The following is a 25,398-nucleotide window of genomic DNA, read 5'->3' as shown; positions in this document are numbered from 1 at the left end:
AGGCAAGCGCCACATGGAAGCCAGAGTTCAACCTGGACACACGCTGCCTTTCCATTGCTTCTTTGAAACTTTGTCTAAGTACCCTGATTCAAGGACAACTTGCTCCATGGTGGACACAATACCTGGGTTTTCTTGAGTAAGGAAATCCTGTCAAGCTGCTAAAAGGTTGTCAGTAGAAGAGGAGGAAAAAGAACGAGGAGGGAGGAAGGGGCAAAGGAGGGACGGTTTCTAATGTCAGCCATGTGGGCTCTTTAGTAGCTTGAAAATGGAAAATGGGAGGATCTAGGCCAGGAGACTTTACCCTCTTCCTCTAGCTGCCAGCCAGGCAGCTTTGCAGCTCTGCAAGGTTCCAGAGGGAACTTGAGTAATATTCAGTGGTTGGGGTAAGGCTTGGTTGGTGAGATTATGGGAAGGATACTGGTGAGTGGAGGGATGGGAGGTGGGGACCAGGGAGTGAATAGGGGAAATGGAAGGGGCCTGCAATTAAGTACCAGAGAGGTGAGAAAGGGGTTAAGAACGTTATGAGAGGGTGGTGGGTAAGCAAGAAAAGATGAGAGGCTGCTCATGATAGGATAAGGTTAAGTGGGGATAGTGGTGGGGAGCCAGGCCAGACAGAGGAGTGAGGGTGGCTAATACAGGGAATGACACCACATGGGATGGAGACTGTATGATCTTTACCATACTGTGTGAGAGATACAAGTATCATTTTCACTGTCCAAATAAAGAAACTGAGGCACAGAAAAGCAAATCAGCTTGTCTGAGTTCTCCCAATTGAAAAGTGACTGAGTTTAGGCAAAGTTCCTAGGAGTCACCCTGCCCCTTGCCACACAGAAGACGCTGGGACCCAAGGGCCAAAGCAGCTTTCTTGCAGCCCTATAAGGAGGCACAAAAGCTAAATCTAGATCTTTGAGACATCAAGACTCTACTCCGACCCTGTTCACATGGGGCTCCCATGAATGTAGGTGGTGGGGTGGAGGAGGCTCTGCCCTGCGATGATGGCCATACCATTTCTGTGGCCTGCACCCAGAAAGGCCTTTGACATCCAGGACTCACCATGAAGTAATAGAGCTGCGAAGAGCGGGCCATGAACTCAGGCCGACACACAGCCACACAGATCTCCACAAAGCCTGCGTGTTGGCTAGGCTTGGCCTCGCCCATCTCACACACGATCCTACAGAAACAAAGGAGATAACTCATGAGCCACAGGGCTTCCAGCCATGGCTTATGCTCACAGCAGGGCCCAGAGACAGAAGCTGGCTTGCATGAGCTCAACAAGTGAGCACATCAACAAGTAAGCATATACATGATTATATGCAAGTTTATCTATTTGTATATGTAAATATATTTCAAAGACAAATGTAAAACATAGCATACACACTGTTCTAAATACCAGTTTATATTTAACAACTTTCTCTGGTGATTCCACCTAGGCTCTGCATATGTAACTCTACTAACCGCTTTGTAATATTACATACATGTTTAAGCCACCATGTATGTCATAGTCGTCCTATTGATGGGTGTGTAAACATTCTGATTTTTCTCCTGCTTAAAAAAAAAAAAACCCAGCCAAATATGCCAAGATACACATACCCGAGAATCACGTGTTTCTTAGAATAGACTTAACAGGAGGGAATACACAGGATTAAATGGTTTATTCACATAGGGCCCAATGGCGTTTCCCCCAAAGTTGTACCAATTTGCATTTGTGTCAGTGGTCCATTGTTTTAGTTAAGACTAAGTGGTCAAAATCTTTTGAAAGAATTTTTTTCCAATATACTATAGAAAAGATCTTACTTTAAGCCCAGTGATTATGATAGAGAATGCACATGATTGTGTGTACTTTTTAAAATTGTCTTCCTTTGACTTTTCTACGAAAGCCCTGTCTCTAGTGTGCTGACCAACTGTCTTTTGTGAAAACTTAACTCAGCATAGTCATTCTTATTTGTTGTAAATGCGGCAGTTATTTTCCTCCCGACTCTCAACTTCTTATCTGGTTTTTAACTTGGTTTTCAGTATGTTTTGCTACATTAGCATTCGAAAGTGTCTAGCTGGCAGAACAGACTAAGTTTTTACTTTTTGGTTTCTAGGTTTTCGTCCTGTAGAGTTTTTTTGCTTGGTCCTTAGGTTTTAGTGCTGTTCTGCTCTGTGTTCTGTTTGTTTTGTTGTTGCTGCTGTTTTTTTCTATTTATTTATTTATTTATTTATTTATTTATTTATTTATTTATTGTGCTGGGGATAAAATCCAGGACCTTGCGCATGTCACACAAGCCCCTGTCACTGAGCCATATGCCCAACACTGTTGTTTCTGTGTTATGTTTCTCAGAAAGAACTGCGGAGGAAATGTCTTTTGTGTGTATGTGTGTGTGTGTGTGTGTGTGTATGTGTGTGTGTCTGTACAGACAGCATAATAAAATAAAAAATAAATATTTAGTGTGGGGGGAAAAGGAAAAAAAAAGGACTAGCTTCTCTTGCGTAAAATTAATTAGAGGCTGTACTCTGCTTGGTCTCCTCTATGCGCATGTGATACCTTGAATGTGTGCCTGTCTGCTGTCTGTATTTGTCTGAGGTGGTAGATAAACTATAAAGCCATAACTGGCAAGATCCCAGCTTTACAATGGTATGAAAGGGAAGTTAAGTCTGCAGACTCTGTCTACAATCTTACACGTTAACTTTTGTCTAGAATCTTGTACTTTGAATTTTGATCTTTTCTTGAGCTAGCCATGTGTTCTATGATACTCTCTGTGACACTGGCCAGTGGCAGAAAGCTTCAGGTTCCTGTGAACTGGGGTATATAGGAAGAAACAATATTGGTAACTGGTTAGGAATATACAACACATTTTGATCTCATGCTGTTTTCAACTTATGAAAGGTTTATCAAGACACAATGCCGAGGGCTAAGAATGCAGCTCAGAAGTAAACACTTGCTTAGCCTGCACACAGCCCTGGATTCAGCCCACACCCTATCCAATAGAGATGTAAAGTTGAGGAATATCTGTATAATAACCTTTTGAACTGATGAATTCTCCATATTTTATCATTGCTTCTAAATTTTTCCCATTATAAATAAAACTGAGATAAGCATTCTTAAGTGTGGCTTTTTTCGGAATGTTCTAGAAGCATTGACTAACGACTATGGAGTGTATTAGCTAAACCAGTGGTTCTCAACCTGTGGGTCACAACCCTTTTGGGGTTCAAATGATCATTTTCTAGGGGCCTCCTAAGACTATCAGAAAACAGGTATTTACATTTATTATGATTCATAACAGTAGCAAAATTACAGTTATGAAGTAGCAACGAAAATAATTTTATGGTTAGGGGGTCACAACATGAGGAATTGTATTAAAGGGTCATGGGAAGATTGAGAACCACCGTGATAGATTAAAGACAGTGGGGGATGGAGTGTGATACTGGAAATTGAACAAGGAGTCAAAGGTCCCTACCACTGAGTTATATCTCCAGCTTCCTTTTTCTGATCTTTCTCTTTCTTGATTTTGGGACAGTCTCATTAAGCTGCCTAAGGCAATAGGGAGCTTCCAGCTGTGACTTTAAATCCTTGTATCCAAATACCTTCTTAAAAGTTTGTCCCAGTTTCCCTTCCACCACAAGTAAGCAAGCCAGTTGCATCTGGCGTGTCCTTTTATTTTTGGTTTTGTTTTTATTGAGATAGCATCTCTGTCTACAGTCAAACACTATTGAGGATGACCTTGAACTTCTGACCTTCCTGTCTGTGCCCATCTAGTTGGGAGATTGCACCTGTTTGGTTCAGTGCTGGGGATTGAAGTTAGGGCTTCCTGCAAGCTAGGCAAGCACTCTACCCAATGAGCTCAATCTTTGGCCTCTTGAGCATTAACTTTTAAAAGGTGTTCTCTGTTGCTTTCATTTGCATGTCATCGCTCTTAGGAGTTTTTGGTTCTTTCTGCATCTCCTGCGTTATACATTCTTGCTCTTTGCTCTTTCGTGATAACTGTCTTTTATTTATAAAGCTTCTTTCTCTCTTAAGAAGAAGGTATCTATTAACTGTGGCGGGTGCAGCCGTATCCCCAGCTTTCGTTCACTTTTATTTTTCTTACACCGATTTCTGCTGTATACATTTTTAAGTTGAATGCACTCAAAAACCTCTCATCTTTTCCTTATGATTTACTTTTCTGCTCATGCCTCCCGTTCATGAAAGCAAATGAATTCACACCTGCATTCTAATCTTTCCATTTCACTTTTGTATCCCTAACTCTTTAATCTACCTGAAATTTATTTGGGTGTTTAATGTGAACTCGGGATCTGACATTACTCTTTTCCTGGTATTAACCAGCGCCATTTACTGAAGGATCTCGCCTTTCCTTGTTGATTTGAACTGTCACCTTCATCACACACTGAATTCTTACATGTCAGGATTCTTGCCCTGAGCATCCTATCTCACTCCGTGGATCTAACTGATATCGCAACACTTTAATCATCTGGCTTTATAATAACATTGTTGATGCCGGGTCCACGGTGGGGGGAGGGGATGTCAAGCTTTCCCCACACCATGCTGTATCAGCAACTGTTGGCTTTGCTTTGATTTCAGGAAATTGTAGGAGCCACCGATAGATGTTTGGGTCACTGAGTGATGGTAGCTGAGAGGGATGGTTCCAAGTCGGAGTGAATCCATTAGTATCCCACCTGCTACCGGTGCCATGGAGATTTCCTGATGGCCATCAGGAGGAATGGCATATGCTGCACCTATGTGGTTCTGCATCACTGAGTCTAGCAAGCACAATTTCAGGGCACTGCCAGACCCGAGGAGGCTGTGCCAGCAGCCCTCATCTAATGCTCACAGGATGGACGATAGGTGACCGTGAGGTGAGGCAGGCTGGAAAAGAGCTTCTGCTGTGATGCCAAGCATTGTGTGATTGTGTTTGCTGGTCTGGAAAGTAGTGTTTACTCATTTACCAGATGTGGCTCACCGCATCTCCCCCACTAGGCGGGTTAGGGGTCAAGGTCGTCTGTTGAATGACCTTTCGCCAAGAGAAAATTTAGCCAGAGAGTACACAGGCCTGGGAGAAGGTACCGGATTTCATTTTCAGCCTCCACAGAGGACAGCCCAGGGCTTGCTTCCCATGGGAAAGCTCGTGGAGAGTTAGAGACAATAGAGAGAATTGAATTCACACTCCCCGGCAGACTTTAATTTTGCTCTTTCTCACCTCTCCGTACCCCACGAGGCCAGCAGCCATGTTCCTCCCTCTCCCTGCTATTTCCATCCTTGACTACAGCTCCCAAGTATGGCATCTCAGTATCTCAATAATACTAAAGGCAGAGAGATGACCCCATAGACACCCAAAAATGTTGTGTTAGATTTAGGGGCCATCCCCAGGATATCTCATTATGTATATGAAAATACTTTACGTATGAAAAACCACTCTATGTATGAAAAAGAATCCTCACTCCAAAATACTTCAGGTCCCAAGTATTGTGATAAGGGGCATCTCAAGCCTGTGGGTCATCTTTTCCCTCCCTCTTGGGTTGCCTCCATCTCCCAGGTAGCTCTCACTTACTGTTCAGCCGGGATGTAGCCATCCACCAAGGGGCTGCATTCCACACCAGCCACTTTCACGTGTGATGCAATGTCACGGAATTCCAGGCCCAAGTTCTCCCCTCTGATGGTGACCTTGGTGCCCCCTTCTCGAGGGCCCGTCACTGGGATGATCTGCAGGGAGAAGAAGGAGTGATTCTTCAGGCCCCATGAAGCATCACCATCCACTTGCTGAAGAGGCCAGAATGGGTGTGGCTCTTTTGCATCTGTGTGTGGTTCCTCCAACAGGTCCAGAAAATGTGTGGCTAACAGTGGGTGTTATCCTTGGGTAAAGAATCTGTATTTCTCTGTGGCCCTGAGAGCCATGATCAAAGCCCCTGGTCTATCATCCCATCTCATGGAAGAAGAGAATATAACTGCAGTGTTACTAAATACGCCAGAGAAAATCAGGAGATACTTCTGGCATAAAATGTAATTCTCTTGCCCACCCAGATTCATATGTATTAAGGACCATCCCACCCAGTTTCAAGATGAACTGTCCAGTCTCTGTGTTATTTCTTCTCACTGAAAATCTCAAGGCACCTTTTTACATCTCCTTCTTTACAATCACTATTCAGGTTGAGTTCCCCACCCTTCACAGCCCTTCCTCCTCTCTTGAACTTCAGCTTCCTAAAGCAAGCATCTCTCCAGTATCCCCTGCATGCCTTATCAATGGCAGCAGGCTGTTGCCGCCAAGCCACCCTACTGGTCTCTCTTCGAACATCTGGCATACCATTTACCTTCCTTGTTCCCTTGGCTTCTCATGGAAGTGGTTTTAATTTAGACTTTACCCTGGTATGCTGGTCAAAGCCACTGTCCTTCCCTCCAGAGATGTTGCCACGGATGTTAAAGCTCATAATTAGAATGTAGGGGTTCGGTAACCAGGACTTGGCCTACTTTGAGGTAGGGGCTGTGGACAGTGAAAGTCATCTAATTGTTACTTCCCACAGGAAAGCCCTCTTCTGTTCCTGGTTTCTGAGTGCCTACAACCTGTAGTGAGGTCACTGTGTGAGATTCTGAATGACAGGAGTCTCTAGTACTTTCCAGAATGTCCCTCTACCCTGATCTGCAAGGGTTGCATATAGGGCAGTTCTGCGTAGCTGGTAAAATTGAAGAACCAAAGGCATTGAACTGGGCTATCCCTGGTGCAGCTTTTCTGGGGTTGGGGTGGTGGTGGTGGGTTGCGGAAAGCGCTGTTTACTTACTGAAGACTAGCAACTTCCTTCCTCTTACAGATTCTTTTGTGAACGCACATGCTCATAAGTAAGCATTTATATGCTATGTGAGTTTACATGAGCATATTCCCATTACAGTGGAAAACAACCTTATTGGAGAAACTGGCCCATTTCTGTTCACATCAGGTGGGCAGATGTGTGGAAGGCAAGGAGAGGGTGCTTAAATTCTCGCCCAATGCTTGTCCAGATGGTGGGTCCCCAGTGCATCCCTGACACCTGGCAGGGGTGCCTGCACCGAGTTCCAGCCCTAGCTTGTCATCCTGTAAGAGGGATTTTATCTTTGAACCAATCCAAGTCCCCTGGAAGGCTAATGCCAGGTTGGAGGCAGTTAAGTAGCCCCCACCATGGTGCGATTTGTTTAATTTGTCACCTCTATCTTGTGATTTTCTTGGATTCAGGCCAAGGAGAAAGCAAATCCAGCTGACGGGTTTCAATGCACTGAGTCACCCAGTGCCACAGCCCCAGGGAGAGCTTAGCTGTTAGCAGCGTGAGAGTAGTGCTCCCACAGAGAAGACACAGGATTGTGAATGGACTGGGAAGGAGAGATAGGGGTGTGCAAAAGTAGGCTGAAGGGCATTTACCTCCCCCTAACCCAGTCCTCCAGCCTGGAAGTCACCACAGACAACAGTGAAGTGGGGGCCTGGAGGAAGGCCCAGTTTTGATAACCGCATCACCAGGAATGCTGAGGATGGAGGGTTTCAGACAAGGGATGCCGTTTGAAGGCCGCCCTCAGTTGGCTGAAGGGGGCTCACTCATAAAAGCCAAGACCCCAGTGGCACATTTTGCAAGAACAGTATATGCCCTACCACGGTGGTGAAGGAGAAGATGAATTCAAGACTCAGGAGCTTTGGGAGACAATAACGTTTTCTTCCTACTCTGGTTACTGTAAAGCCACAGCTCTGACAATAGTCTCTACCTGAGAAAGGAAGATAATAACTCTGACCTTCACAGCTGTGAAGGGTTTAATTATGTTCATCCCCCAACCTTGCCAATTCATAGGTGGAAGTTCTAACTAATCTCATGACTTAGTTATTTCTCTTGTTGCTATGACCAAACACCTGAGAGAAGCAACATAAGGAGAAAGGACTTATTTTGGCTCATGGTAAAGGGGGTTAGATCGATCACAGTGGGGAAGGCATTGCACAGGGCTTGGTCTTGCCATATGCTCTTGGTGGCAAGAGCATATGGCAACTGCTTGCTGAATGGCATTATCCATGAAGCAGAGAATACAGAAGGAAGTTGAGCTCCAACCCCCAGTGCTTACCCTCCATAGCCCCCAGCTTAATTCCACCTCCTAAACGTTCTACAATCTAAAACATAACCACTACCTAGAGACCAGGTGTCCAAACACACAAGACTGTAAAAGATATTTCATATTCAAACTACAATATTCTAGTTCTGCAAACATGACTGTAGGTAGAGGTACCTGTCTTTACAGAGATCATTAAGCATAAAGGAGGTTATTAGGACATCCTGGTGTGATCATGGTGTTATAATTGGGTCATTTTGGAGACATGTATAGAGGAAAAGATGAAATGGGGACAATTGATGTCTAACCAGTTCCTCCACAGCCTTCAGAAGCAACCAATCCTGCGAACACCTTGATCTAGGACTTCTGCCTCCAGCATAGTGATAGTTTAAGCTACATGGTTTAGGATGCTTGGTTATAAAACCTCCACAGTCCAACAAGGCTTCTGTGCTGACTAACCAGGGATAGGAGAGGAATGTGCAAAACTCCAAAGCATCACACATATATAGTCTAGGGTCATGGTCACCATTGCTCAGTGTGGGTCTGGTACATTAGCAAAACTGGGCAAAGCTGGGTGCCAGTGAGTCCTCCTGATTTACAGATGCAGATACAGCTATTTTTCCCATCTGCATCCTCCATGGCTGAGAGGTATTGAGTACCTACTGTGTGCTAAGCCCTGTTCCTGAGGTTATAGCAGGATTATATATATATATATATATATATATATATATATATATATATATATATATATATGATGGATCCTTATGTTGGAGAATATTTATATATTAAATATTTAGGGGAAGAACAAAGATCTCCAAGATCTCCAGCCTGGTGGAAAATACCTTAGGTGGAGTCACTGTCAAAAGTGTGGAATGGGATCAGGAGACAGAAATGTCTATATAAAGCCCAGGGGCAGCAGCTCCCTTGTTTAGACACTCTTGGTAGTGATTTTAACCAGAATGGCGATGAGTAAGAAGGAGGTAAGGGAGGCTGATGAGTTTCCAAAGTGCGCTACAAAGGAAGCACCATGCCTTCAAGCCAGTTCCTGGAACTCTCTGTGACACAGCAGACTCCTGCACAGGTAAGGCATGCTGATGAAGTCCCACACAGACCCTCCTTTGTCCCCACTACCTGTGTGTTGTGCTCTGCCCTGCTCTTTTCTGCTCTGAAGTTAGACTCATAAACTTCATTCAGATATACTTCTACAGCTCAGGTCTTATTGGGGGCAAGTACTGGTGTCTCTCTGCTGTGGTTTTCTGCTGCTGCCCAGAGCTAGGCTCTGCCCCCTGGACCAAATGTGTTCAATGTTTAGTGATGCTACTGCTGATAAAGTTTCACAGTCTTGCCACTGAAATGTCTGGCCAGGAGGAAGGGAGATGGAAGGAAGGAGGGAAGACTAAGACTCTAACAGAGAGTGGGGCCCCTTTCTGTCTCCAAACTTCATGGGTGAAGGAAAGGTCTCTGAATCAAGCCTAAGCTTCCAGAAGAAGCTGTGGAGGAGACCGAGGCTATGGCTGGCTAGGCAGAGCATCTAAGTCTACCTGATGATTGATGTGGGTGACCAACAGCATAGCTAGGCCCTATCTTGAGAGGCCTATGCTCTGGCAAGATAATAAAGTAGCTCTGCAGCCTGAAGTGGGCTACAGGTGAGACAGCAGCTTACCTCTGTGATACGAGGGTTGGTGCACTTGCTGTTGGCCCCTGACAGTTCCAACCACCGGCTCTCATGGGCAGGGCAGTGCTGTCGCAGGGTACACTGGCCTGGGCTCTGACACCAGCCACACTCGAAATCCGGGTCAGCTTTGAGGCACAGCCCACAGCTCTCGCGCATGGCCCCACACTTGTAGAGGTAAACTTTGGAAGACAAGGACAAGAGGTGTTTTGGGATGGGAAGGGGCTGAGAGTGGCCACCAGGAAACTGTGAATCTCCATTTGGTCTCAGCCATCCTTCCCAGCAAGCTCCACCCACTCTTCCCCACTCCTGGGAGCCATCCCAGGACAGAGCCTAGGGTCAAGAAGTGACGGGCAAAAGTGGATGGGACGGAGCGAGGTCTGTGAAGGAAAGGCTCAAAGCCCAAGGGAGATTGACAGCTGCTGGGAGGTAGAGACAAGATGACAGAGATGGCATCTTCCTAGGAATGCAGTGTTGCTCCGCCCTCTCCTTCCCTCCCTTATCTCGCTCCCACCCTGCCCTGTCTTCTCCACCAGCCCTGGCCTCTTCACACCTTTATTCTGAGCTGGGTTGTCAATGTTGAAGTGTCCATTCCACACGACTGTCAACTCCACTGGCAGGTTGTTGATCTCCATTCCTTCATAGGAATACTGCAGCCAGATAGAGGGGGTCAGGGAAGAGCAAAGAAAAAGCTGTTACAGAGATTTCTATGGAGACCTGAGTACTTAGCCAAGAGCACACAGGGTTAAGGGCTAGCCAAGGCTGTGTATGTGTGTATATTTATGAACATACATACACATATGTATGGTCAGATGGAGGGGCAGAGATGATAATGTAGAAAGTGGGGCTGGGACTCTATAGAATACCTTGCTGATAACACATCTGTGCAGCAGTCTATCTGTGCAACAGTATATCTGCACAGGAACAGATCTGTGTAATAGTACATGCGTGGGAACTGGTTCAAGAAACAGACCACAACAGTCATGTGGAGACTCATAACTGGTCAATGCACTGAAAATAAGTGATAATGAGTGTTTTGGCCCAAATGGAACATGATTATCAACTCTCATGTCCAGGGGAACCCTACCAAGGCCAGGGAACATAAGAGAACATAGAAAGAATATAAGAGCCAAAGGACGGAGAGGTGTGTGGTGAAATGCTGTCTTCTGAACAAGATTTGGGTACCACACTCATGAACTCATAGCAGCTGTGGCTACCTGCACAAGACATGCACAAGATCAGCCAGTCTATTTGTAGTATGGGTGGATGAGGAACTCATAAGGCCCCACCAACTGAGGAGGAACTAGCAGTTAAAAGCTGGTAGCAGGGGATGATTTTCTTTGGGGATACGGCCACTGGTAAGTTGCCCAAGCAGCTATCCCAGCAGATAGCTCTGTACTCATGCATATATGGATAGCAGTAAAAGAACTTATTAGGTTATTAAGAAAAGAAGAAAAATAGGAGGAAGAGGAAGAGGAGAAGAAAATTAATTTATGAGTTTGGGATGTGTGTGTGTGTGTGTGTGTGTGTGTGTGTGTGTGTATGTGTGTGTGTGTGTTCCTGGGAGAGTAGGAGGGGAAAACTGGGAGTGGTGATATGATCATATTGTATTGTACACGTATGGAATTCTCAAAGGGGAAACACAGAAATAGCTTGGATAAACTTCTAATACCATGAGTCTCAAGGAGGGGGCAGGAATTTAGTTCAGGAAAGAGCCCTGTTCTGTCTTGACTGCCCAGAGAACTCTGATCAATGGGCTCTGTCTGGTTGCAACTCTACAGGGAACTAACTCTTACTATTACTATCAGAAAACGTTCAGTGCAGGTTGTCTCTTTTCCAGGAACCTAGAATGAGAGAGCACTGAGCACAGGCAGAGGGAGTGAGTAGCAATGAGTAAGAAGGAGTGATGCTCAAAGGGGAGGAATAACAAGAGAGAAACAGATCCCATAGAAGCTTTAGGGAAGGGAAGGGTGCCCTATGCTCCCACCCTGTCCCTGCTGCCAGCAGAAAAGGCCTAGGAATCTGAGAAAGATTTTAAATGCACTCAAGTCCAGCTTCCCACCACACTGTTACCCTGTTACCCTGAAATGATGGAGGATACCCTCACATCAAGCTTATCATTCGGATCTACTGCCTGCTCTCTTCAAGGGTGCTCTGAACAAGGGTGGGTCCTGAGTGAGATGGGGCTGGATGGTGGGAGAGGATGCTGACTTGTGGATGCTGGGTGTAGCAAGAAGGCTCCATGTGTGGCAGCCCCTGCTCTGCTTTCAACTGCAATTACTGGTCAGTGAAGAGAGAGGCAGAGACAGTGGGAGCTTAGCTTGCTGTGGGTAGCACTGATAACCACTGCCTGCCACTTTTCTTACTATACCAGCAGACTTCCCTGTCACAGCGGGTAGGATGCAGGTATTGAATTGTTACAAGTTTTCTGTTCAGGACTGGCTGAGAACTGGCATTTTGTTGAAAAGATTCATCCACTGGGCTTGGTTAGAATTCATACTGGCAAATCCAATGTGCTCTTTCAGCCTGGAGCTGAATTTTGGAGGACTTAGACTGGTGTGTGTGTGTGTGTGTGTGTGTGTGTGTGTGTGTGTGTGTGTGTGTGTAAGTGAGATGGTAGAATCTGTCCCTTCTCTAAGGTAGCCACAGGACTTCCAATGAGCCACAGATGATAGACATTGCTGGCCTGGTGAGAATCTCTGGGGAGAGATCTCACCAGGCCAGCAGTGTCTGGTGAGGATCCCAGCACATTGTTTATATTCTCACTCAGCAGATCTGTGACCGACACCTGCTGGGTACAGAGAAGAAGGCAAAGGCTCCTTGCCCCGAAGAGATGACAGCAGAGGCTGTGACTCAGTACAGCTGCATCCCCCAAATATGAGAAATATACGCAGGAGCCCTCAGTAGATGTCTGAAACCACAGCTAGGATCTAACTCTGTTCTTTCTATTTTGCACATACAAACCAAAGATGTAGAATTCAGGCACAATTGTCAAGATTAACAACAATAACTAAAAAAAGAATAATTACAACATATTGCAAATGTATGTGCGTGTTCCCCTCTTCCCTCCTCTCTAGCAAGCTGATAATTTTCTATCAGTCAACATGACAACCAAGAGCCTACTTGGTGGCCTACACCCTGAATCTAACCAGAGGCAGGACAATCTCTGTGAGTACCAGGACAGCCTGGTCTACATAGTGAGTTTTAAGCCAGCCAAGGATACATAATGAGAACCTGTCTCAAAAAAACCTAAAAATGAAAAACAACATGATAAATAAGTTGTCAGCTAAGTACCTAATAGGCAGCTACTATATATGGGATGGATACAATGGGAAAAGGGTGAGGAGTTCTATCAAAAATTTACTTCTGTTATATTCTACTTAATAGTTTTTGAGTGTGGTTGATCATGGGTAACTGTGAAAAGTAAAACTGTAGGTGGGAGAAGTCAACTTAATCATCAGGAAGTCCCTAAAACTGACTATATTCATTGGGCCCTCCCTTGCAGAGTAAGCAGTAAAGTTACAAAGAAGACTCTCAGACAAGTCAGGCTGCAAAGACTCTCAGACCCAGCCAGCCTCCTGGAAGAAGCAGAAACCAGCAGAGCTGCCTGGGAGAGGTTTAAGCCAACCTCGTGCAAATGGAAAAGACACTCTCCAACCTGCTGAGCTGACTCCAAGCTGTGCAGTGTGCTCCAGGTTCGCAGCTTTTGGAGAAGTCACACATGCTGGAGTAGGCTTGGTGATGCAGCTGTCTTTGAGTCATTTCTGTCCCTGTGAGCAATCCCTCACCCAGACTCCTGTAAGTAATCCCAATAAAACTTATTGTTTCTCTAAGCTGGACTCTGGGGGTATCCGTACATTCGTCTGTCATGGGTTCCCTATCTGGAGTGAGGAGACATGTATGTTGTATCTCCCCAGAAAATAAGTTTTGTCACACAACATTGGATCACCCCAAGTTGTGTCACTCTAGCCATGTGGAGCAAACTAAGGGTTTCTCATTAGAATGAGGTGTGAGGTGCAAATCCCAGGGCCCTAGCTCAGAAGTGGACAATTCTATTGTATGGAAATGGGGACTTTTTTTTTTATAGAGTTTTCCCCACTGTGGTTCTGCTGTTGACCAATAAAATAATAAACCTACCAGAGGTATGGAGTCAGGGGCTGCCCAGAGGAGGGAGGAGGAGATAACCCCCCTTTTGTGAGAGAAAGCAGTGGGGTGCTTGCTGACCTCTCTTCCAGTCTCCTCTTCCCCATCCCATCCCTTCTGCTTCTTTGCAGACCTATAATCCCCAGTGTGGTGAGATGATTAAAGACTCAGGCTCCCCACTGGAGGCCTTAGGTAGAGTCATCTGGTCTACCTGAGCCAGGACATCTAGCAGCACTGGACATCCACAGACTTGAGCTTTGGAAGGATACAGGGATGACTAAGTTAGGCTTGAAGCCTCTGTGTGTCTCTCAAGTCAACTCTAGCCAGGACCTAATGTGGGAACAGCAGGTGTTAACTGGAATGGATTTAGCCAGATATCAGTGAAGTCTTCAGGCTCCCCTCAGGATGATTCTGAAATGACCCAGGAAGGAATATACAAGAAATTCTTACTATGCATGTATGAGATTGTCTGTGTGTGCAAACATGATTACATGTTAATATGTATGAGTATGTATGTGTGTATGTATGTATGTATATCTCACATATACATACACACATAGGGGGAAGGGAAAGAAGGAGAGAGAGAGAGAGAGAGAGAGAGAGAGAGAGAGAGAGGAACACAAGTAAATGACCAAAGTTTGGGTCCCTCATTTGGAAAGTTGGAATTAAGAAACATCACACACCTTGAATGATTGCCATGTGGCCTGGAGATAATACATACAGAGCTCGAAGCATAGCGTCTGTCACCTGCTCAAAGCCCTGAATAATGCTGTGTGTTTTGATCTGAGTGTATACACCTGGGGACGCTCTGTGAAACTCTATTTGTGCTGCCTGTGTTTATGTTTATGGGGAATAATAATAGCAGCCACGAACTGAGTGTTTCTGTGCCAGACACTTGGTACATATGGAGCTGTGTGCACATGAGACTGCTTATATGTTCTGCTGCGTGCACATGTCTGTGTGCATTTGCCTTTTGAAGAAAACTGAAAAACAAAAGTCTCCGTGGATCAAATACACTGGGCAATGCCTTTTCTTTCTCTCTCCTATTTTGTGAGGTTGCAACTAGGAAATACTGTAGACATCATTAACCCCAGGTGCCCCCACCAGTTCTGAGTCTCTGGGGAATTCTCTGTGTTCTGCAGATCTGCCCTGTCTAGGTGACCTGCATCTATATGGGACAGATAGGGCACAGTAGGAACTCTCCGTGTGTCCCCAGGCTGGGCAGCTTGGACTATCCCTCTGACCTCCCTCACTCTGCTCCACTTAGCATTTATATAGCTCTCTGCAATCAGCAGACAGTTCATCTGTACAAAGTTCGGGCTGCACAGGACACAGAATGCACGAAGCAAGAAAAGTTGACGAAGCAAGAGAGGTTGCAGGCTCCTGAAGGCCAGGAGGTTAAGTGTCTCAATCAAGGCTGGTGTACCTCCATCTCTTTGGTGATGACTTCTTCATCCCCTTAGGGCTGTATGGCCCCCAGATTTCTCTCCTTGTAAGGCAGGGAAGACCTCTAGGTGGAGTTATTCTTGTCTCTGAACAGAACTGTCTTGTCCCAAGTGCTGAGAGATTCTGCTAGGGACTTCTGCTGTTTGAATAAGCAAGCCCCCAAAGCACTAGAATACAGCAGGAGCTGGTTGGGGCACTGTGTCTATTTCCAGGGCTCTGGCTGGCTTCATGGCCTCCTTCCCTCTTTGACCAGCACTGCGGTGGGCTGGTGCCCTTTGCAGCCCACTCATGCTCGTGACCGCCAGCCTGAGAGGAGGTGGCAGGCTCTATTATTAGCATCACTTGACATTTTCCTGGAGCTTGGTCTAAAGTAGGCCACGCATCCCTACAGCGGCTCCTCCGTGGCTGCCTGCAACCATCCCTCTGCTCCTCCCACTGTCCCCAGGAGCTATAGCCACTGGCCCCAGGCCTGTCCCCAAACAGTGGGTCTGAAAGTGCCTCCATCTGCCTTAATGTGCCAGATTAATGAAGCTACATGGCATCCTGGCTAGGATGAACTCCTGGGATCTACCAGATCTCCCCATACCCCCAGCCTCCCAAAGATGCTCCTGGGGAAAGTCAGGGCTGAGCCTTCCTGAACTGTAGGATTCCAAGGGATCTAGTAGGGACAGGAGATTCCTCTTGGAATCTGTTTTGAAGTTACCACTCCTACTGTCTCAGTGCCCGAGACTTCTCGCTAGGGTTGTTAAAGTAAAAAAGGTCATGTGGGCAGAGGTGGCTGAGGTTGTATGAGAGCCCTGATGCCCCAGAGCTGGCTGAAACTAGACCTGGCTAAGAACAGAGCAGTGGAGTCTCTGAAGCCCCCCAAAGGGCCCAATGCTGTTCTTGGTGGTTGGTCAGAGCCTTGGCTTCCGTATACAGCCAGCCACAAGAGTCCACATTTCCCAGAAGTAGATCTGGAAGCATCTGGGGCTGAGAGCTCATAGAGGCCTGGGCCTGCACCAGAAGCACACATAAGCACAGGGTCTGGAGCACTGGGTTTCTAGATGAAAGGGTCCCTGTGGGAGAGTGTGTCACCTTTGAGTCCTTAAACCCTGGACAATAGAATCAGACAGAGAAGACAGACACCCATAATGTCCTGTAGTATATCCATTCATGCTGACTGGGTGATAACACCAAGTGCTCATGGGACATCATGGAAAAGGGAGGGGACAATACTGGCCTACTCCTTTGTACCCTTTTCTTAGGCACTCCTAGTATCAACCTCATATTCAGAGACTCTCCTGTGACTACAAAGAGCTCATTGGGCAAGTGACCCTTGGTCGATGGTTGTGAAGGACACAGCGATAAGACCTTCCATGGACATGGTAATCCAGCCTGCTTTTGGTCCAGCACTGAAGAGAGCAAGCCACTGGTCTAAACCAGCTTTTTGGAAGGTCAGTTAATTTCCAGGGCACAGAGGAAGGTATGATTGGGGATTTATAAAAGCAGGTTAGGCTATGCATGTGGTCCCAGGGGCATCATATGACATTTGTGACCCTCTCTCTGTGACCAAGGTCACAAACTCCTCACTCCAGACATTTTCCCACACGCTGGGGCAGCTTCACCTAAGAAGACAGCCTGTCTTCTCTATAACCTGAAATCTCACTGTATCTGTGAAGTCCAGTGGGGAATCCCAGCTTTCCCCTCTCTTCTTGTTTGGGGGAGAATTACTTGAGCCAAACTATTGGGGCTGATTTGCTTGAGCTCAAGATATTTGATGACATAGCTAGTGTCCCCTGTACTTGCAGGGTTAGAACACTGCACATATCTGGAAACTAGTCTGGCTGATCATAGAAACAGGAGAGGTTTCCCCCTCAACCCCAAGAAGCTGTGGAAACAGATCAGTCCCTGCATTGCTGAGTGACACAGAGTAGGCATTTGTGTTTTTCTGAGCCCCATTTATTCCCAGACTACTTCCTAAAGGAAAATCAGGGTATTCCTTTGCGGTTGGGCCTCAAGTTACACTCTCAAGTAAAGCCACTGTGTTTACCTACTCAATAGCAACTAGATGTGTGGTTGGGAGACAGCATGACACACAGAAGAGAACTCTAAAGCCAGCAAGCCTCTTCTCGCCAGTGTGACCTTGAGTTAAGTCAATCTCCTTTGGGCAGGGGCTGGTTGCCTGGCAGCAAACAGAGCCTCAGCTTTAGGGTTTTGATTTGCTCTCAGGTGCCCTGCTAAGACTTGCCCACAAATCAAATTTTATACTTTTTACATTTTAACATTAAAGAGGGTGCCCAAATTGCATCAATCTCAGCTCCCCAAACCTGGATCTGCACCCCAACCTGGGCCTTTATATTCTTTCCCTTCCTCTCCTCCTCTTCTTTCTCTCTCAGTTTTTTCTTTTTCTTTTTATGTTTTATTTTTATTTTTGAGACAGAGTTTCTGTAGCCCACATTAGGCTCAGACATGTGGTCATCATCCTGCAACAATCTCTCAAATGCTGGGGTTATAGGCACAGGCACTACACCTGACTTCTGCTTCTCTGTTGTGCAGTGAAGAACCATATGGGTTTTCATTGCTGGAAAACATCATAGGTCCCTAAGTCCTTAACCTGACATCAGCTGATCTTAGGCATCTAAGGGGAGAGAAGGGAGCCCGGATGAGTGAAGGGGAGCAGAACCAGGGCTTGAAGGCAAAGTGGGAAGGAAAGGAATAATCTGTGTGGAAAAGGGCACATAGTCAGGGACACAGTTCCCTAAGGATTCAGTGGGCAGCTGTTGGCAGCTGGGGGCTGCAGACTCCCACTGGCAGAACTCAACTTTAACTATGGAGCTTATAAACACTGGGCAGGGGCCATCTGATCCAAGCCAATCCCACTGCAACAATGGAGGTTGATGCTGTTACTTGATCTGTCCCCAGGCATTCTTTGCTAAGACACAGCTTTTGTGTAGGATTAACGGCAGTGGTGGGCTTTTCAGACTTGAATGTAACACTTAAGTCAGGCTAGGTGAGAAGGAAGGGCCTAAGTCTCCCTTCTAGAGCATTACATCTGCCCACAGACAGGGCTCCAGAACCCTACACTGGTCCAAAAGTATGTCTTGGGCAGGTGACCCTGATCACACAATGGCTACAATCAGAGTTCACAGCTAGTAGATTTTTTGGTAGCCATTAAACCATAGGTTCAGGGACTGGATTGGACAGCAAAGAGTAGGATTAGGAAAAGAATTCCAGTGGGTAGGGATCCCAGTGATCTATGGTATAACAAGCCCAGCAGAGCTGAGCTGATGGGGCTCATTGAGCTATAGTAACAGGGCCAGGAGGGTGACTCACGGAGGTGTTCTGACACTGCACACTGGAGCTGTTGAAGCGCAGAGCAGGTACCCTCTGCTCGATGCCCTGGATGTTCAAGATGCACTCGTAGCCTCTCTGTCCCGATTGAGGCTGTGGGAGGTTCTTAGCCTTCAGAGTGATGGGCTTGATCACCTCTACTGGAACGAGGATCTTGTCCACTCGCAGCAGCTGGGGGCAGTCCTGGGGACAGAAGGCATGGTTCAGCTTGGCATGTGGGACACCAAAAGGACAGTGACCTCTGCAAACATTACACTGATGTTGATCTTTGTTTTGTTATAGCCAGTTCCCCAGATGACCACATGCCCATATGAGGGAAGGAGTAGGGATGAGAAATCTCAAGTCTTAGTGTCACTTTTATCCTTGTCCTCTTCAGGTTAATTTTAGTGCCAGTTTATACCACCCAAGATGCTCTAACAGGCTTGTGGTCCCCTCCCAATTCCTTTCCTTCCTTGGCAGAGACTGACCCTGCTGTTTGGGCATCCTGCTCCTCTAGGGACTGATGGCATCTTTGCCTGCCAAGTTCCAGGCAGCCAGAAGTGAGGACAGATTGGCCATAGGGGGAGATCCACATGGAAGCAACAGCCTGGGCCTCAGCTCTGTCCATAGAACTCAAATCTGGACCACAGCTGGGGAAACAGAGAGGGCCTCTAGTATGTGGGTTGAGTGAAGCATTTGGAAATATTCTGAAGTGGTATTCAGTGGATTTTTCAGTCTAGAAGCTTCTGAGTAAATGTTGAGGATGATTGAAAGGGAAGAAATGCCCCTCAGGGCAGATACACAGTGTTCCTCTTTGATGCCTGCAACTGCACTGTTAGCCCTGGGACCACAGAGGACCTTTGCCATGGATGAAATGAGTCACTGGACCCTGAGAAGAATGGGGAACAGCACACAGTGATATCCCATTCTGCAGAAGTCCCCCAAATAGCTAAGGACAGAAACTTGACAGACTCTTGTATGCCACATTCACAGTGGCATCAGTGACAATAGCTGAGAGGCAGAAGCATCCTAAGTGTCTGTAGATGGATGAAATTATTTATCTATCTATTATCTATCTATCTATCTATCTATCTATCTATCTATCTATCTATCTGTCTATCTATCTATCCCTATGTCTATCTCTATCATCAATATCTATATCTAATTATGCATATCATACCCACACAATGGCAAAGTATCCATCCTTAAATGGGGTGAAAATTCTGACCCACATAACAGCATTGCTAAACACTGAAGACATTAAGCTAAGTGAAATAAGCTAGCCCCACAATGACAAATTCTGCATGACATCATGTGCACAGGACAGCTAGAGAAAGTAGTCATATTTCAAGACAGAAAGGAGAATGATGATATCTAAAATAAGGGGAAATGAAATGTTGCTCTACTGGGAGAGCCTCAGTTGGGGACTGTGGGGTTGGATATACAGTGTGATTGTACTTATCTGGACCCTTGAAATAGGCTAGAATAGTCTTTTCATTTGTGTGTTGCACTGCTGTTAAAGCCAACCAACCAGAAAACTTAAAACAGAGAAGTGGCAAAGTCTCAGGGAATTAAGAGTCTAAGGGTGAGGACATACCATAGCCTTGATCTTCCCCTTACAGGAAGTCCTAAGGTTTTGAAGAGGTGGGTATCTAGGAACTATGAGGCATTCGCATAGTGAGTCTCAGAGGCTCAATTTCTGCCCACCAACTGAATCTATCTATCTAGTCCTACATGCTCTGACAAGATGTGAATGTGGTATAGATAAGCAAGAGGAATGGTTCCTTGGAGAGATTCATGCTTAGGCTGAATGGGAGGTACATGGGCCTGAAAGACTATGGATAGCAGTTCTATGAAGAACTGGAAGTCATGTGCCAGTCCTTGGGGGAGTGTAGACCTATCTGCTCCTAAGTCTGGACAGTCATCCTTGCAGAGATCTGGGATTGTGCTCACACTTGGTGAGAGAGCCAGGTACACTGATACCTCTCACCTCCACACCCCTAACCAAGTGTTGCTACCCATGAGCCTGGAATTCCATACTCCTCTGAACAATCTGACAGACCCCTTCCTAAAGGAGAAACTGATTCAGGGCGAGGAAAAAAAGTACTCAATGTTGGCAGATGGGTATCCTTCCTCCCTTTTGTGAAAGAACAGGTCCTGGTGAGGAAAACCCCCTCTCAATGGAATCTCTCAGCCAGATGGAGCAGTGACATCCATCTGAGCAGAGCTGGAGCCCTGCTCTGTCCAGAAGATGGCAAGAGCCAAAGCTGTAAGATTTGTCCCTGTAAGATTCTCACTGAAGCTTGTTAGGAGTGCTCTAATGAGTCCTGATTAGCAGTGGCCCCATAAAGGCCTAGTTTGCATATAAAAAGGTTGGCAGTTCTGAGAGGAAGTTCATTAATAATAATTGGAGAGGCCCAGGGATGGGCTGGACACATCTTCCTCTAAGTAGTGCTGATGTTTGACCCCTGTGCCCCTGCTTAATTGAAATGTAAAATGGCAATTTTCCCCTAGGCAACAAGGCATGAAGAGGCCATCTCCACCACCCTGCCCTTCCTCCCACCTATCATCCCAGACTGACCTGCTGTCTGCTAAGATGCCAGGTGCAAAGCCACCTATAGACTCATGGGAAATGTCAGTTGCCACAGTCCTCCAAAAAAAAAAAAAAAAAAAAAAAAAAAAAAACTAAACCAAAAACCTATTTGTCAGCCCAGGGGCTTCGGGAGTCTGACCCCCTGGTCATCAATATTTGGGGTTCTGTGGCTAGAGAGAGATGCTGAGAGGTCATAGAATTGAGTTGGTGAGTCCGTGTTTCCTCCTGCTCACTCATTAAGAGCGCTCTTGTCATTGGCTGACCTAACTCTGGGATGACAATTCTTCCTCCAAATGTATGTCCTGGAGATCCGCATGAGTTACCATGGGTACGGCTCAGAGAAAGCCAGCATCCAGCAAGGGTTCCTTCTTTCCTTGCCTCTCTCAGCTCAGGTTGCAGCTCTGTCCTCCTTCTTTTCTAAATTCTTCCTCTGACTTATAGGACACTTTTAGCCCACTCCTGCCTCTCTACCTTTACCAGAATTATACCACTTCCCATCAGAGTATTCCAGCCTTCTAGACTTCATGTCTCTCTCACTGGACCTGACTCATTTCAATGCCTTCGAGTGCCCCAAGCATAGGAGAGCCAAGAATGGAGGCATGCCTTCTGTCTGGCCTCTCCTATTGAGAGTCCTGAGATGGTTCTGTTCTGGTAGGCAGAACCCTGTAATGTTGAGTTAGAATGGCATTGACCCTATTTATTTATTTATTTATTTATTTATTTATTTATTTATTTCACTTTATATCCAAATTGCAGCCCTCCCCAAGTCTCCACACACACAGAGCCCCTGCCTCCTTGCCTTCTCTGAGAAGGGGAAGACCTCCCCCCAGGTACCAACCCACTCTGACATCTCAAGTCAATACAGGATTAGGCATATCCTCTCCCACTGAGGCCAGTCAAGGCAGCCCAGTTAGGCAAACAGGATTCACAGGCAGGCAACTCAGTCAGTGACAGCCCCTACTTCAGTTGTTGGAGAACCCACATGAATACCAAGCTGTACATCTGCTACATATGCACAAGAGGGAGGTTAGATCCAGCCCACGTGTATGCTCTTTGGTTGATGGTTCGGTCTCTGGGAGCCCCCAAGGGTCCAGGTCAGTTGACTCTGTTGGTCTTCTTGTGGAATCCCTATCCTCCACTCCTGGTCTCTCAGTCCTTTCCCCAGCTCTTCTACAAAACTCCCTGACCTCTGGCTAATGTTAGGCTGTGGGTTCAGTCAGATGCTGGGTGGGGCCTCTCAGAGGTCAGTTATACTAGGCTGCTGACTGCAAGCATAAGAGAGTATCATTAATAGGGTTGGGGATTGGTACTCGCCCACGGGATGAGTCTGAAGCTGAGCCAGTCATTAGCTGGCCATAGAATGGAATTGCTTTTATTTGTGTATTTCACCACCATTAAAACAAACCAACCAACCAACAAACCTAAAACACAAAGGAATAGCCAAGCCTCAGAGCAGTAGGTGGGGCTGTGGTGAAGATCCACCACAGTCTTGTTTTCCTCTTAAAGGAGGTCCCAAGGCTCCAAGGAGATGGGTCTCTGGGAACCATGTAGTACTCACACAAGGAGTCCTAGTGGTTCCATTAGTGTAGCCCACTGCATCTATCTGGTCCCCTGGGTCTATCTATTTGTCATAAGTAACATTCTGCTGCTGCTACATTGCCACACACTCTGAGACTCACTAGTCAACCAATGGCATTGGGTATGCTCACCACACCCTCCCTTCCCCCATAAAATGAAGATGTGGTCTGGACTGGATATTTTTTATGGTTCTGGAGATTAGGACATAATATGAAATGTATCATTTGGACTTTTCCTCTGGTTCTTGGCATGCTGCTTCTAGAACCCTTGGAATTTCCTGAATGATTCTGGGGATGAGAACTTCCTGTTGTTTTCAATAAGCTCCTTTTAGCCATACTTGAGTTTATGCCAGTGAAAAAGCTCATCTGAGAATGGGTCTATTTGCTAGCTACCTGTGGGATGAGAGCATCTTCCCAGATACTGCAGAAGAGAGAGGAACTAAAGGTTAAGTTCACTACCAGTGGCCAGTGTGGTAGTGGATGTTGGAAGAACCTTTTAAGAACAGCATTGCAGATCAAATAGAATACATTTCACCTCCTCTGATCTTACAACTGTTCTCTGGAGTAAGTCCGCTGGTTGAACTTCAAGAGGAGTTAATCAATCGCGTCTACATAAAGGAACAGCCATAGAAACTCCACATGAGAAGCTCAGGAGATGCTTATTGGTTAGAAGCCCAGGCTGCTCTTACAGAGCATCTGGAACTTGGTCCCTAGCACCCACACCAGGCAGCTCATAACCATATGTATCTCCAGCGCCAAGAGATCTGATACCCTCTTCCAGCCTCCTCTGGTATATCTATATCCACGCACACACTAAAAATAAAAATAAACCTTAAAAACACTAACAACCTTACATGAAAGAGCCAGGAACTTCCTAGTTGGATGGATGTCCAGGGATAACATTCACATGCAGCAGGAATGGGAGCCCTAGGCCCCTCCCCACAGATCTTGTTTTTGACAGTTTTCACTTGCTGTTCCTCTGAATCCTTTGCAGCATCTTTTCTAATAAGCCAAGGAATGCAAATAAATGTTTCTCTGAGAGTTGTGACCCATTACAGCAAAGCATCAAACTTGAAGAGACTTGTGGAGTAGTCAGTTGATGAGAAACACAAGTGAGCCTAGTTGGGACCTGACGGGCATTCTAATTGGAGGGTGAGCTTGTGGCACTGAGCCTTTTAACCTGTGGCACCTGACACTAACTCCAGGGAGATAGCATCAGAATTGAAGCAAATTGTAGGCTTCCTGGCTGCTGTCTGGAGAAGATTAGAGAACAGCTTAGTAAGGAGCCATGACACACGTGATGTCATGGATGTAACATGTGAAGAATGGCTTGTCTTCCTTCTGCTTTGCTCCAGTATTAGCTCCATAGATGATCTGAGATTCAACAGCAAAGTATTAGGAAGCTCAACTTTTCCATCTCTATAGTAGGAATAACAATATCTCCTCAAAAACAATCAAAAACAAATAACACACACACACACACAGGAACAGGATGATCAAATAGATTTCTTTACATGCTAATTTAAAAAATGAAAAGCAAAATGAAATCAGTATCTGCTCAGTTAGTTAAAAATGTGGGATTTAAACTACCAATCAACTGGATTAATGGTAAACAGCAGGGGTGAGTGAGCTCGACAAGGGGGTAGAGCTATTTATCAGCAGAGAAGTATTTTATTATTTTAATCATTGGTATTTTCAGCCCAGTATCTCCGAGCAGTAGACACTGGATATGGTAGGTATTCTGTGCTACTGTTATAATTCTAGTTGATGTAGTTAACTTGGTACAGGGATTTAGTCCCTACCCCCATCGCACATTCTTTCCCGTGTGTGATCTTGTTTTATAACACAACTCATATCATCATCCTGATATTTCAATGAAGACGATTCAAATATGCAGTAACCTCAGGACTCACAAACGGTGAGTCAATATTTTCTTCTGCTCGTCCTATTTTCAGCCACAGATGATTATCTAACCCCATACTGATTCCCTCCAAAACATACTGCCCTTCTCTTTTCAAAGCAGGTATTTCACTGAACTGTCATTTGAAAGGGCCAACTCTTGCAGAATGGAAAACACCTGTGTTTGACAAGATTATGTGGAGCCTTGAATGCATGCAATAAGAAGCAGTTTCCCTTGAAGGCTGTCTCACCCTGTGGCTACATTCTACAGTTGTAAGAATAGACCAAGGGGATGGAGGGGCAGTGGCTGGAGGCACAAGCAAATATTTAGTAACTTGGAATTCTGAAGATGGATCCAGATGACTCCCGGTCAACAGTTGGTCCCTTGTATATTTTGGGCTCCACTTAAAGGCACAACATGAGGCTAGGAGTGCTGAGTGCAGGAGAGCAAAGCGAATGTATGAAAGCCAGAGAGCTGCTATTACATCCACTATGTCCAGTTTGCCAATAGCTCTTTTACGTAGAGGCTTCACAGCATATTTAAATAATTGAACAAGGACATAAAGAATGCTCCTGGGCTGGGAAAGAGAACACTGCCTTCGGGGCTGGGGCTGCCTGGGGCTGGGGACAGGCTTGTGGATTTACAGCCCCTGGTGTATTTGTGAGATGAGAGCTCTGTTTCTCCTGGTTGTTACAGTGATATTGGGAGAATGCAAAGCTCTTGGGG

The 25,398-nt window shown here is 45.9% G+C and overlaps 1 protein-coding gene across 2 annotated transcripts in view; it reads right to left on the bottom strand.

The window, feature by feature from the left end:
* Plxna4 (plexin A4) overlaps positions 1–25,398 on the bottom strand; it is a 454,144-nt gene that overhangs the window by 61,014 nt on the left and 367,732 nt on the right. For both annotated transcript variants that reach the window (XM_029478188.2, XM_021164546.3), the window contains 5 exons: positions 18,606–18,806; positions 10,255–10,351; positions 9,693–9,883; positions 5,529–5,680; positions 1,054–1,171 (listed from right to left, as the gene is read on the bottom strand). In XM_029478188.2, coding sequence (XP_029334048.1) covers positions 1,054–1,171; positions 5,529–5,680; positions 9,693–9,883; positions 10,255–10,351; positions 18,606–18,806 — 759 coding nt within the window. The remainder of the gene's footprint in view (positions 1–1,053; positions 1,172–5,528; positions 5,681–9,692; positions 9,884–10,254; positions 10,352–18,605; positions 18,807–25,398) is intronic.

This window comes from Mus caroli, unplaced genomic scaffold (genome assembly GCF_978045245.1).
Source record: "Mus caroli unplaced genomic scaffold, Mus_caroli_1 scaffold_7, whole genome shotgun sequence".
Classification (NCBI taxonomy): Eukaryota; Metazoa; Chordata; class Mammalia; order Rodentia; family Muridae; genus Mus; species Mus caroli.
This window is presented reverse-complemented; position numbering and strand designations above follow the sequence as displayed.